Here is a 15,295-nt window from a genome sequence, read left to right on the forward strand (position 1 = left end):
CGCAAGTTTCAGCTGTCATGCTCCTGCAACCCGAAGTTCAAATATTTGTAAATTTATATGGGGTTATTTTTATTTTGTTGTTCATAAGGCATCCCTTGGAACCAACCATTTCATTTATGCACAAACTAGGCCACTTTTCTATTTCTTCCATACTTCTTTACAAATCACAGATATCACTTTAGCACTTTCTGGAGCAGCTGCGCAAATAGCCTTATAAACATAGTCTTCCTTTTGGCATATGGCAGATGGTTGATTCATTTACATTGAATTTTCTGTCTATGGATGTTGCACAGTTTCCAGAACAAAGCAAATCAAACTCTAATTTTATCCATTAAGTTCATTATGGAGTGTTTGCATTTGTTGAAACATGTCATTAGCATTTTGCTTTGATGCCATTGTTGAAATTTATTAAAACTTACCCCTGAACAGCATAAAAGAATGAGAACACAAGAACTATTATCAAAATGACATGGAGAATAAAAGAACAAGAACATGGTTTCCACATATAAATGATCTACAAGAACAGAATATATAAGGAGTGAGCATATACAGGTAATAATGATGTAGTAGTTAATAATGGTAATTGGGACCAGAATTTCTGCCACTAAGCAATGTAGTTGTAAAGCACAGTATCACATGATCACATTATTTAGCAACACCAATCTCAGGAGTTCTGGTGGCTGTCATTAACCAAATCCCACCTGGTTATTAGGCATGGATTCAACCCAATCCAAGTAATTCCTGGCTTGCTGCCTTGGAGAGCCCTGAGTCTCGGTAAGGTAAGGAACTGCTTCCTCTTCAGCTCCTTTCACTCACCTATCTCCGCCGCCTGCATTTCTGGACTTTTGGAGGTCCTGTACTCTGTCACCCCTACCAAATCTGCTACCCAGCGCTCCACCGGCCCAGCTACCCCAGCTGACCTTTGCTGTCATTTTCCTTCCACTGTTGATGAGACATGCTTGAAATGGCTTGCGAAGCAGCTGACTTGCAAATGTTGAGCCAGGCATACAGAGGACATCCAACAGAGTGTAGGATGCCCCAAAGGCCAGATATGGGGGGAGAAAGTAGGGGCGTCTGGGCCAGGGGAGGCAGAGCAGCCAAAATTGTAAAGCAGTAAGCAATTTAAGTATTCCAAGCAATCTGACAATTCTAGCAATTTCACTTACTGTGTAACTAAAAGGGACCAGAAAGATTTAAAATAAGCTTTCAAACCACTGTTGATGTTTACAACAATTTTGTTTCATTCCTTATTTTATTTAAAAAAAACTTATTGTACAGAGTCTATGAGTGTATCAGGCTAAAATTTTGAATCAGAAATCCAATGACCAGAGTTAACAGTGACTCAGATATCCAACTAGTTAAAGCCAGCACCATGTCCTTCAAATTCTTGGCTCCATACTGATCTATATAGCATCTAACATTAACATTGTGGATAATTCCATAATTATCTACATAAGTAACTTGTTAATGTGACTTATAACCTTAATTGGACTGTAACTTCCAATACTAAGCAATGTTATCATTAAGTGAGCCATACCTGACTTTACGACTTTTACCACAGTTGTTAAGCGAATTATTCAGTTGTTAAGCAAATCCAGCTTCACCCATTAACTTTGCTTGTTTTTGATCATATGATCATGGGGACCTTAGTGTCATCATAAGTCATTTTTTCAGTGTTGATGTAACTTTCAACGGTCATTAAACATATGGTTATAAGTCGAGGACTACCTGTAAAAACTAAATTAGCTACTATATGTATAGAAATATGTCCTCTGACAATACATAATACTTCATATAAAGAGAAGTTTCCTAATGCTTTTAAAAATATAATGATGTTAAAATTAGCAGCGTGAACAGAAAGTACAGGAAACAGGAAGTGCAGCTGAGCTTCTGCTTCCTGTGTCAGCTTTCTCCTCGCATCTTGACTTCTTGTATTAACCCATGAAAGATGCAGGTCTCCTTTATGATCTTAAACTCTTTTAATTCTGTGCATTCCACCAGCTATCCACTTGTGAGTTTGTGTAAATAAATTTATTTTCTAATTGTAGCTTTTTGCATCCTCAGTGACAGGAAAAATATTTTTGATAGTTTGTTAGCCTAGTACTAGCGTGCCACTAATTAGAAGAGAAACTCTACTAAAATGTTCTAACGCATACACAAATTCAGGATAAAAAGTCCAGCTTTAGTACTTACCTGGTGTGTAAACGGAGACTGTATATTCATTCTCGATATTTGCTGATAGTCGCAGTGGCTGACAGCTCTTAGAAGAAAATTCCACTTCCATTTTTATTTGTCTATCCAATTTACACTTTAGGATTATAAAAATGGTTGTCTGCACCTACATTTAAAAAAAATGATAGTAAGATCTAGGGCCTTTGGAATATTCAGTTTTCACAATACATTGATATCTTTTGGGGCGTGAGGATCTACAGGTACAAGCTCCCTTATTTGGGCTTGGTATGAGGAAGAATGCATCTTCTTTTTCAACTCTATATAGATGGCTGCTGGCCTGATAACATTGGTTCAGAGGGAATGAAACAAAGTTTATTCTCATCACAACTTGATTGTAGAGACAGTGATAATGATTGCTGTCCTTTATTTAGCAAATTCATAAATGGCATGCAATATTAAAAGGATCAAAATATATTTAAGCACTTAAGCCAATAACAAACATAAGTTCTACCATTCAGCAAATGCCAACCACATTTTTTTCCTAAAATGTGTATTTTTTGAAAAAAAAGATGAAATTTTTTACAAAGCTATGATTAAAAAACTATACTCATTTTGCCTGCTGCTATTGACTCTTATGTCAATTATATGATAATTTTTTATCAGTTTTTCACAAAACATTTGAATGCACATCACCACATTCAATTAACACTGCATTTTATTTCAATTATTCCAAAGACTTATTTATCCTTAAGAGTCATGCTCAGCCTGCAAAAATATATGAAGCAGTTAGATTCTTAAAACTTTCCAAAGATTTTCCAATAGGCTTTGGTGCACATGGCTTGTGTCTCCTCCCTCCACAACAATTCTATGAACCCAATCCACTCCTTTTGCAAAGAAGCTCAGGTGACTAAAACAACTGCAGGACTGAAGAAATTGTAGTACAGTATTATGAAGAACCAGCTCAGTATAGGGCAGAACCGGTTTTAAAAGAAGATATTTCTCCCTCCAGTTTGTTTCACAGAAATGTTTAAAAAGGCTGAAACTAGAAGACATCCAACTCTGTTATTCTATTATTCATGCAGAAACTGCCACATGTGTTGTTAGTCCCCATCTCACTCTGGAGGGGGTGGCAAATCCATGGCTTCAGTTTCTCATGGGCACTAAGCTCTTTCTGGAATACCAGAGAGCAACCTTGGCTGGCGTCCCAGTTGAAGCGCTTTTGAGAGCAGGAGACTTTAGCAAAAATTAACAATATCTTCATTGCCCCTAGACTGGTTTACTGTAATAGTCTCTTTGCTTAGACTTACCCTTAAGATTACCTGAAACTATAATTGTTTCAAAACTCAGCTGTGCAGAGGTACCCTTTGTTAAGATGGGTAGCCAATACATTTAATTAATAAATAAAATAATAAATAAAAATAAAATAAAATGCAGTAGCCTACTTGCTGACAGGTAAGAACCACTTCTGAATCACAGAACCGATATTGATGGTGCTACTCTGATTACCAAATTTCTCAATGAAACTGATAAATCCCTATATGATTTGGGTCTGGGTTAACCTTGGTAGTACAGAGCCTTGGTAGTTCAGTGGTCTAAAGCACCCTGTTATTAAGAACAGCTGCCTGCAATTACTGCAGGTTCGAATCTCGCCAAGGCTCAAGGTTGACTCAGCCTTCCATCCTTTCTAAGGTAGGTAAATTGAGGACCCAGTTTGTGGGGGCAATAAGCTGACTTTGTATAAATATACAAAAGAATGAAGGCTATTGCTTAGCGCATTGTATGCCGCCCTGAGTCAGAGAAGGGCGGCATACAAATCAAATTTTAAAAAAAACAAAAAAACCCAAGGTACCGTATCCTCCAAATTGAATTTTCTCGTCTTATTTGTTCATTATATGGCAGGGATGCTGTAGATTTTCTCTTTTCAGGACATTGTGGAGGAAAGGGGAGGAAATAATCCAGAAACCTGGAAACCAACCTTCTTGGTACAAGCACTATCCTTTTGGTAGATTCAGGCCAACTATGCAGCCACAAATTTATAAAAATCATTTATACCTATGTCTGAGCAGAACTACAACATCATTAAAACCCCAGCAACATACTTTGTTTCCCTCCCCCGTAAGATGAATTACAGAAAACAGAACTAAAATTCAACCCAAACTCATGTAACACCTCAGATAACAATGTGAAATAGAAAAAGGAAATGCATAGTAAAAAAGAATACGGTAGGGATAGAGTATTTGCGGTAAACCAGATATTGTGAGCTGTGATTTAATTAAGCATTCTTAATCAGTGTCTATGCTGGCTAGGGCTGCTTAAGTTTTGGTTGAAGAGTATTTGGTTGCAGGTTCACCATCCTTTGCCCAAGAAAAGGAAAACATGTTACAGAACGCGGTTACATATATCACACATTTTCTTACCCATATAGTCCAACTCAAAAATTTGGCTAGCAATGTTAAGAACAAGTCTGCTTGTGAATAGCTGTGCTATTATAATTAAGCTGTATCTACTGCAGAGCATGCTTTCTCTTCCAGTTCTATCAGATCAACTTTGAAAGAGTAGAAATATACTATACCCCACAGCGTATACGATCAGGCTGCACTGCAACAAGATTTTCTAATCTGGTCACTAAAGGTTCACGGGCCTGACAGGCTGGAAAATTGTATGACACTTGTAGACTCCCAGCATCCTCCTTCTTTGCATCAGCCACTGAATCACAACCAGAATCTAAGAAGAGGATAAACATTAATGTGATTTCTGAAAGTTGTTTGGCTATTATAAAAATCCATAAAAAGAAGAACATAAATTAAAAATTAAATGCATTCTATATAAGAAAGAAGAAATATTACTTTAAACTCAGTAATGATGATATGGAGAGCCAGTTTGGTATAGAGGCCAAGGTATCAGAGTAGAAACTAGGAGACCATGAGTTCTAGTCCCACCTTGGACACAAAGTCAACTGTGTGATATTCCTGGACATGGGTGGCACACTCTGCCAGCCCTAGGAAGGAGATAATGGGAAAGCCACTTCCAAAGTCTTGGTAAGGGATTTGTCCAGGCAGTCACCAAGAGTCAAGTCTGACTTGAAAGCACACACAAACACATAACACAGAAAATGATCATATTGATAATATTATTATGCACAATCTCTTAATCTGGGTCTCTTTCCAGAAAAGCTCCGAGTTGGCAAAACTCTCCCCCTCGGCTGCTGCAGGTGCACATTCCATCACAGATAGACAGATTAGCAGATTAGTGACCTAGATTTCAAGAGAATTTATGTCAATAAGCTAAAGGAAAAAGTAGGAAGGATTCTATGGATGCTTTCTCCATTTCTATGGAGAAATTTTGAAAAATGACATAACTATAACTCAACACTAGGGACCAGGGGGTCTTAAGATCCTATTGGTCCTAATGAAGTGGACAGGTTCCTCAATGGTATCAATGCAACCACCTGTCAATTAGACCCTTGTCCTTCCTGGTTGGTAAAAGCCTCCAGGATGGTGGCTTGCAGGGGAGTATATGCAGTGATAAATTCTTCACTGCAAGAGCGATGATCCTGGAGCCTTTTAAGGAGGCCCTGCTTTGCCCTCTCCTAAAATTTTCCACCTGCCTTGAAAATTTTTGTCCTATTTCCTATCCCCCCTTTTTAGAAAAGGTGGTTGCTTAGCAACTTCAGAGAATCAGATGAAATATATTTCCTAGACCCCTTTCAGTCAGACTTCAGGTCCAGCTATGGGACAGAGACTGCACACTTATGTGCACACTAGTCACACTTATGGATGATCTCTGGTGAGGGCAGAATGGTGGTAGTGCAACTATCCTGGCTCTCTTTGACCTCTCAGCAGCCTTCAATACCATCAACCATAGTATCCTTTAGGGCCAGTTATAGAGTTTAGGATTGCGCAGCACAGTTCTGCACTGCAGCTTTTCCTGGATCAGGACTGCCTGCACTTGGTCACTCAAGCCCTAGTCATCTCTCATCTGAATTACTGTACTACACTTTTACATGGGGCTAAATTTTGAAATGCATTCAGAAGCTTCAGATAATACAAATGTAGCAGCATGAGCAGTCCTTGGGTGGGACCTGTAGAATGAGCCATGTTACATTAGAGCTTTGTGAGCTGCACTGGCTGCCAGTTTGCTTTGGGTGCAGTTCAAAGTATTGGTTATGAACTATAAAGCCCTCCATGGCATAGATCCAGATTTCTTGATGAACTGTCTCATCCCACTAAGACAAGCCTACCCTACTTGTGCCGGTGAAGGAGACTTAGGATCCCAGGATCCCTCAATCAAAGAACTCCAACTGACAGGATCCAGGAGAAGAGCTTTTCTGCTATAGCACCAGCCCTCTGGAACATCCTGCCCCTTGGGGTGAGGGTTGCCCCCACCCTCCTATCCTTCCTAAAGGATCTGAAGACCTGGCTCTGCCAATTGGCCTAGGGACCCAATAGAAGAGTACATTGTTGGAAGTGGCTATTGGACTAATTAACTGACACTCCACCTTCCCCCTGCGCTCCCCTCTGCCCTTCTTCTTCTTCTTCTTCTTCTTCTTCTTCTTCTTCTTCTTCTTCTTCTTCTTCTTCTTCTTCTTCTTCTTCTTCTTCTTCTTCTTCTTCTTCTTCTTCTTCTTCTTCTTCTTTAATTTGATTTATATGCCACCCTTCTCCAGAGACTCAGGGCGGCTTACAGTGCGTTCTTTGACATTATTGTACTTTCATTGTTTATTGTTATTGCTTTATTCCTTTGCTATTGCTATGTGTACATTTTAAAATCATTTTTCCATTTTATTGTAGCCCCAAAGTGAGATGGCCAGTAAATAAATTTAACAAATAAAAAAATAAAATAAGTAATTAGGACCCAAACATAAAGAACACCAAATGTAAAGAAAAATAGAAGACAGAGAATGATACAGCTGTGGTTGCATAAAGAGCTCTCTCTCTTACATAAAGAATCTCTGTGTGAATCAAAAAAGGTCAAATTAAAAAAATTAAAAGGGGTATAAAACAAAAGCACACTTTATAAGGATGATTTCAGGAAGACTAAGTTGCAGAATGACCAGAGATTTGCAGTAAACAACAGAAATAACAAGAAAATAATATTTGGGTACTTGTGAAACAAAAGGAAAGTTATGGAAGCAGTCATTCAGCTGGTTGGACAAGAAGGCAAGATGGGGATGGGGATGGGCAACTGGCTCACTATTTAATTCCTATTGTGCAGCACCTTTTCACGAAAGGGAAAGGTGGTAGAATCTATCAGAGATCACACCTTGAGAAGCAGGAGAGCAACGCAGGTCCAAAAATGAAAACACTCAGCTACTTTAAATGAGTTTAAATCTCTGCAATTGGATAGATTTGCATCCCATGCTAAAGGAACTGGTGGATGTGATTTCAAAATCACAAGCTGCAATTTTACACTTCCTGTAATATTGGGGAAGTGCCAGATGATTGGAGAAGGGCTATCCCCATTTTAAAAAGGAAGAAAAGTACATCTAAGAAACTTCAGACCAATCATCTTGGCATTAATATCTGAGAAAATCCTAGAAAAGATGATCAAGCAGTGGGTTTGGAGGATTTGGAAAGTAAGAAAATGATTATTAGACACCAGCATGGGTTAGTTAAAACCAGATCATGCAAGACAAATTATACTGCTTTTTTGGGAAGAAAAAGTTACTAGATTAGTAGACTGATAATATGCTATCAACAGGGCATACTTAGCTTCCAATAGAAATCTGATAAGGTTTCATACTGCAGGCAGAAGATAGAAGGGATGCCCATCAGATTTTCAGATGATGCATATTTGGGAAGACTGGTAAATTCTCAGAAGGCTCAAAGTTTTCCTATGAAGAATGATTAGACCAGGAGTGTCAAACTCAATTTCATTGAGGGCCGCATCAGGGTTGTGTTTGACCTTGGAGGGCCGGGGGGGGACAGCGTGGCAGGAGCAGGGTCATGGTGGGCATGGTTAGGGTGAGCATAGTCAAAGGGGGCATGACACGGGACTTGTGTCAGGGGTGGCACCTGTGGTGGCCAAGTGCTAAGGCAGGATTTCCCTGAGACCCTCACTCACTCTCATTATACAGGTAATCTTCAAGTTATGAACATAATAGAGCCTGCCAATTACATTCCTAACCTGAGGATTTGTTTCATTGAATCACATTAAATGAACGTGATCACTCCCTGCTTTCCCCAATGCATTTGTTAATCAAATATGCAGATCATTAAATGCACATGAGGTGTCTCAGAGTGGGGAAGAGCCTATGGGGCCTAGTGCCAGAGCAGGCCATCCCAGACCTCCCACCAACCACTGAGATACCTCATGCTCCCCTGGGGTCCCCACAATTGCTTCCCCCTCCCCCTTTGCTAGCGTCTAGGATTCCACTTACTCCATCCCACCCCATTTCCCATGGATTACTTACTTTCTGAAAATCTCCAGAGCTCCAGAAGTCGCTGACCCGCTAGCAGAAAAGCCAAAGTGTTTTATTCAGATGATGGTGAAGCTGTAAGAACGTGAAATCTAAGGAAAACATTTTTACCAACTTCTGATAAAAGACTGAGGCTTGGGGCCATGTGGCCAGCAGGCCTCTGGTAGTAGAAAAGGCCTCCTGCTTCAGGACAGCTTCAGGGACTGAGGCAGCAGCAACTAATCAATGAGGAGCTTGCTTTGTTTATCTCATTCGGTTGAACTGCAAGCCCCTTGTTGATTGGCTGCCATGCCCCAATCCCTGAAGCTGCTCATTCGAACTAGCCAGTCAGTAACAAGCAGGAGGCTGCTCGACGCCGGTTAGAATGGGCCCAAACCAAACCTGCAGACCCTCATGGCAGAGAAGCCGGTCTTTTATTCAGATGGGGAAAGCTGCTTTCCTTGCATCTCATGTACTTACAGCTTCACAGGCTTCTGAATAAAAGACTTTGGCTTCTACAAAAGGATATGGAAACCTGGAAAAAACTGCAGCTGTCTCTACTTGGAAGAATAGCAGCAGTTAAAATGAATGTTCTACCTAGATTTTTATTTTTGTTTCAAATGATTCCGGTGCTTAAAAGTGATAAACAGCTGATGGAATGGCAAAAAGGAGTGAATAAGTTTGTCTGGAATGAGAAAAAGCCAAGAGTTAAATTGAAAATTATGCAAGATATTCGTGAAAGGGGTGGTCTTAAACTTCCAAACCTACGACTGTACTATGAAGCAGCAGCGTTGACACAAGCAAGTGATTGGTTTGGAAGGACAAAGACTGGAATATTGAATATAGAGAGTTATGATCTTGAATTGGGTTGGCATGCATATTTATTCTATGAAAATAAAGTGGATAAAGTATTCAACAGCCATATGCTTAGAAACTCCTTGATGAGAGTATGGAAGGAGCACCGGTTCAAATGGGATTATAAAATACCGTTGTGGTTGGATCTTGGTCATATTATACCGGAATACAAATATAAAGTCACTCGGGGGGGGGGGTTATACAAAGAAGTACTTTTTAATGATGGGGGCAGATGGCAACTAAAGACATTAAATACACTGTTGGAAGAAGGGATTAATTTAACTTGGTTACAGTATAATCAACTTCAACTGAGATGGAGAGAAGATCAAAAAACTGGTTTAATGTTGCATGAAGAAGAATTGGTTAGACAGATAAAAGAGAAAGGCCCAATGCATATCAAGAGGGTTTATAATGTTTTGTTAGAAAGAGACTCAGAAAATGGACTGGGCTTCCAGTTTGGTTTCCGTTGTCAGCCAGCCAGCCTCGTCGCCCGTAAAGAGCCGTCTCTACAGCTGAGAGACGGCTCGAAAAACTCCGTCTCATTGAGGAGACGTGAGAGAGAGCCGGCGAGAACAGGTAGAGCCCTCTGCGAACTCCCCAGAGTTTTTTTTTTTTTACTCTTGGGGAGGAAGCAGAATGTGGCTCCCTATCCAGCTCACCGCTGCTCTGGGCTTCAGGGGAACTCTGCGCTTTGCAGAGCCAGGCAATGGGACCAACCCAATCAACGAAAACTAACAGATTGTCTGAACAAACAAGATGAAATCCGGATCTGGGACTCTAAATTGCAAGTATTTCTAACAACCCTATGAGTGGTTTTAAAAGTGAAGAAAGAGTGAAACAAGAGAAAAAAAAGAAAGTTTAAAATGGCGACTGGCTGAGGCTTGAGAAGAAAGCTGAAAGTGAAAGTCCTTCCATTTGAATAGTTTAATACGTTACAAAGTATCTGAAACAATAGCGCTGGCTGGAAGTGAAGAGAAAAATTCCTACTTCATGCTTCTTCCTTCTTAGAGACTTGATATTGATATTGTTTGGAGAGAAGTCTTTTTCTTTAAAAAGAGTCTGTTTGTGTGGCAGGATGGCGTTAAAACTGACAAAGCCAGACAACCAAGCTGTGGGGGGGGGCTCCCCCATTTATAAATCACATGAACAAGTTTTGAGCTTGCAGATGCAGAAGAATGGCTTTAAAGACCTAAAGGAATTTGTTTTGGAGGAGATGGCAAGACATGATGAGATTGTGAACCAGAATCTTGAAAAATTTAGACAGGAAATTAAAGAGTTGGTACAACAAAAGTATGATAACCTGAAATGATATATTGTAACAGCTTTAAAAAGCTTTTCAGAAATAATTATAAAGATGGATAAAGATATCAACTTAGAAATAGAGTCTAAAATGAAGGAAGCTGATTATAAAATTCATAATCTGGATAATAAAATACAAAGAATTGAAAATGATTTGATAAATATTCAAGAAAATAGCCCAGAAGTAGAGTCTAAAATAAAGGAAGCTGATCACGAGACTTACAATGTAGATAATATAAAACAAAGGATTGAAAATGAAGTCACAATGATGCAATTCAGATCCATGGAATTTGCGGTCAGAATGAGGGGACTACAGGAAAATAACAGAGATGATTTGAGAAAGATGTCTGCTGAAGTTCTGGCTGGGATTTTAAAGGTTAGTCCTGAAGAGGTATCCTGTAAGATTGATAAGGCCTACAGAATAAATTCTTTGGTGGCAAAGCAAAGGCAGATGCCCAGAGATGTGGTGATTTACTTTACTGATAAAGGAATAAGAAATGATATTGTACAAAAGTCTTTTAACTCCACTCTAGAAATGAATGGAAGGAAGATTTGGATACATAAAGAGCTGCCGTCCAAGATGTTAAAAGATAGAAAGGGCTTTGGATTTTTGGTGACTGAATTAAAGAAACAAAACATCCCATTTAGGTGGGATGCTCCAGTTGGTATAATACTGAGATATCAAGGAGAAAGATACTGTTGAAAAAGCGGAAGAATTTTACTACAAGGTTTTTAAAATGGATCCAACATCTCCACGTATGTCATCAGTGTTAGGAACACAGGAGGGGGATAAAGAAAAGCAAAATGAACAAGAGATTGAAACTCAGGCTAAGCAGATGGAGATGGAGGTAATGGAAAAACAACAAGTTACAGAGGCCTTTTTGGATGAGCCGCTTTTGGATTCTCCTTCAGAGGCTATAGCTGGATCACCTATAAATATAAGAGAGGCGGCTTTGGATTTCGATTTGATGTCTTATCAAGTTACAGACCAGCATGTAATTCAATCAGCTGATATACAAGTCTTAGAAAGGCAACCAGGATGGAGATCTAAACCACAACAAGTTAAGAAAAGAAGAAGCAGGTTCTACAAAACTAAAAAATTTTAAACTAAACAAAAAAAATTTTTTCTTTTTTTTTAGCCAACAGACTAATGCCAGTTACTTAAGAGACGATTAAATATAATAAGCAGGATTTATAGAAAGCTGATACATGAAAATATAACTGAGGCAAATCATAGACTTATACTATTTTGAGAAGAATAACAGATCTCTGCAGTGCTGGTGTTCTTGGGATGTGGAAGATGGCCTTTCATTGAGCGGATTGGAACTTTCTATTTTGGACTCTTTGAAAAATGGATTACGTATATGTTGAGTTATAAGGCAAGAGAACTATGGAATTGGGGCATGCAGAAGATCTGGTTGTTACCCTAACGTGGTGGTTGGAATTAATAATCTAGACAAAAGACACTACAGAAGATACTACATGGAATATAAATATAAAGTCACTCGGGTGGTTTTTTATATACGAAAACATTTATTATTGATGGGGGCAGATGGTAATTGAAGATACTGAATATACTGTTGGAAGCAGAACTTGATGTTACCCTAACATGGGCGATGGAATTAATAATCCAGTTGAAAGACATTACAGAAGATACTATATGGATTACAAACTTAAAGTCATTTGAGGATTTTATATATATATGGAAATATCTTTTAGTGGTGTGGGCAGAAGAACAAAGATATTAAAAATATTATGTATGGTAGACCTGTAGGAAAGTGGGTGGAGATAGGTTAGGTTACTGATTGTTTAGTTTAGGAAAAGGGATGTTATGTTCAGATATTAATATACGTAAAAGATTTGAATTAAGAGATATATGTATGGGGGTGGAGGAAATGGGTAGATTATGAGTTAAATAAATGCCAAATTAGGATTTATTATATAATTGTATAGCTGAAAGTTGCTTTGAAATGTATAGTATAGGGGGGATATAATAATAATGTTAGAAAGAAATGGTTAGCATATGGGGGGTGGTGTAAAAGGATGGTAAAGTATTATATAATGTGATATCAATTTGGATTTTATTTTGGAGAAGCCATGGGGGGAGGCGAGGGGGAGGGGGGGTTAGGGAGGAGGGGGGGAAAAGGGGGAAAAATCTGTATTTGAAAAACTTTTTCAATAAAAAAAAAAGAAAAAAAGAGAAATAAATTAAAAAAAAAGAAAGAGACTCAGAAAATGAATTGGTTAAAGATTGTATGATAAAATGGGCACAAAATTTTGCAGAACCAGTTATGATGGAAACGTGGGAAAAAATATGGGTTCAGAATGTTAAATTTACGCAGTCACAGAATTTGAGGGAAAATTTTTATAAAATGTTTTATAGGTGGCATTTAGATCCTAAGAAATTGTCATGCATGTATCCTAATGTTCAACCAAAATGTTGGAGATGTGACTGTTTGGATGCTACATATTATCATATATGGTGGACTTGCAAGAAAGTGAAGGCTTTCTGGATAAAAATTTGGTGGGTTATGCAAAATGTTCTCAAGAAAAAACTCCAATTTTCTCCTCAATTGTTTTTATTGGGCATAGTTAAGGACTTTTCAATGGGTGAAACAAAATTGATATTGTATATGGTGACAGCAGCTAGGTTACTGATTGGTCAATATTGGAAAAGGGATGTTTTGCCTACTATTGAAGAATGGACTTTGAAGGTGGCCAGTTTTGCAGAAATGGCGAAGATATCAGCATACTTAAAAGACCGGACTCAGGAGACTTATGTATGGGAGTGGAAGAAATGGATAGATTATGTGCAGAATAAATATCAAACTAGGAAGTACCAGAGAGCTTTTAGTTGAATGTTGTGTAGAAATGTATAGTATATAGGGGGTAGAATAGTTCAATGTCATGTAGGAATGTATAGTACACAGGGGGCAGAATAGATGGGTGATAAAGTATGATATAATATGATTTGGATTTGGATTTCACCTTGGGGAAGTCATGGGAGGAGGGGAGGGCTAGGGAGGGTTAGGGAGGGAAAGGGGGGGAAATGGGAAAATTTGTATTTGTAAAACTTTTTCAATAAAAAAAAGACTTTGGCTTCTCTGCCATGTGGCTCAGCCTCTTCTGGAGCTCTTCGAAAAGTAAGTACAGTAAACCCATGGGAAATGGAGTGGGGAGGAGTAAGTGGAATCTGGGAAGCTAGCAAAGCAGGCATAGTCTGTGGAGAGGTCCGAACGGAGCCTCAGAGGCCCGAATCCGGCCCACAGAGGCTCCAATTCAGCTAGCAATGGACCGGGGGGGGTCCATTGGCAGGGCCTCTGGATGCCCCTGCACCCCATTTTCGCTCGCAGAGGCACCGCAGGCCAGTCTTTTGCTATTTCCAGCTGGCTCTGCAGGCCACATCTAAGCATTTTGCAGGTCAGATCCAGCCCGTGGACCTTGAGTTTGACATCCCTGGATTAGACGAACTGAATACATTTAGCCTAAAGAAAAGAGTGCTAAAGGGAAACACGATATCAATGTTCAATACAGGTAGTTCTCAAGTTATGGTTGCTTATCAACAATTTAAAGTATAATCCCTCAAAAGATAGTGATACCGAAGTTCCAATAGTTAGCCTCCTCCCATCCCCGCAGTCAAGTGATTGCATTTTTGGTGCTCAGCAACTGGCCCACATTTACAGTCATTTGCAGCATCCCAGTCATGTGATGGTGATTTATTTATTTTTTTTCAAAAAATGGCATTTTATTTCCATTTTTTTAGCAAAAACTTCCAAATTGGACTTCTCAAATGAACAATGGGTTTGCTTAAGACCACAAAGTCACTTCATGATTATGGTGATTTGCTTAACAACTGCTGCAAAAAAGATCATAAAATTGAGTCAGTCACATGATTACTACTTTATTACTTCCACATTTTATGACCATAACAGGCAGGTTCTATTATGACTAAACATCAAGGATTATCTCTACTTAGAGGTCTGTCACAGCGGAAAATACGGATTTATTCCCCGTAACTCCATACTGGAATACTGCTATCATCTCCCCCCTAGTCCTTTTTTTCTAGACTGGCCATATTCATTTCCTGTTCTTCATATGTTTTTGTCTCCAGGCCCTTAATCATCTTAGATGCTCTTCTTTGTACTTTTTCTAAAGTCTCAACATCTTTTTTGTAATGTGGTGACCAAAACTGGATGCAGTATTCCAGGTATGGCCTTACTAAAGCTTTATAAAGCAGTACTAATACTTCACATGATTTTGATTCTATGTCTCTGTTTATACAACCAAGGATTACATTAGTTTTTCCGGCTGCTGCCACACACTGCTAACTCATGTTTAAGTGATCATCCACTAGGACTCCAAGGTCCCTCTCACAGTTACTGTTTTTGAGCTAGGTTTAGCCTAACCTGTACTTGTAGTTTGGTTTTTCCTGCCCAGGTGTAAAACTTTGCTTTTCTCCACATTAAATTTTATTTTGTTATATAGGGTCCATTGTTCAAGTCTGTTGAGATTTTTTGAGATCCTGCACTTGTCTTCTGGGATATTGGCTATTTTTGCCAGCTTAGTATATCT

At 39.0% G+C, this 15,295-nt stretch overlaps 1 protein-coding gene across 3 annotated transcripts in view; it reads right to left on the minus strand.

Moving 5' to 3' along the window:
- The window catches only part of PIK3AP1 (phosphoinositide-3-kinase adaptor protein 1), a 168,834-nt gene that overhangs the window by 93,158 nt on the left and 60,381 nt on the right, over positions 1-15,295 (minus strand). For all 3 annotated transcript variants that reach the window (XM_034435248.3, XM_034435249.3, XM_034435250.3), the window contains exons 3-4: positions 4,745-4,896; positions 2,194-2,338 (exon numbers count right to left, since the gene is read on the minus strand). In XM_034435248.3, the coding sequence (XP_034291139.2) occupies positions 2,194-2,338; positions 4,745-4,896 (297 nt within the window). The remainder of the gene's footprint in view (positions 1-2,193; positions 2,339-4,744; positions 4,897-15,295) is intronic.

This window comes from Pantherophis guttatus, chromosome 6 (assembly GCF_059756535.1).
Source record: "Pantherophis guttatus breed Tessera chromosome 6, ASM5975653v1, whole genome shotgun sequence".
Classification (NCBI taxonomy): domain Eukaryota; kingdom Metazoa; phylum Chordata; class Lepidosauria; order Squamata; family Colubridae; genus Pantherophis; species Pantherophis guttatus.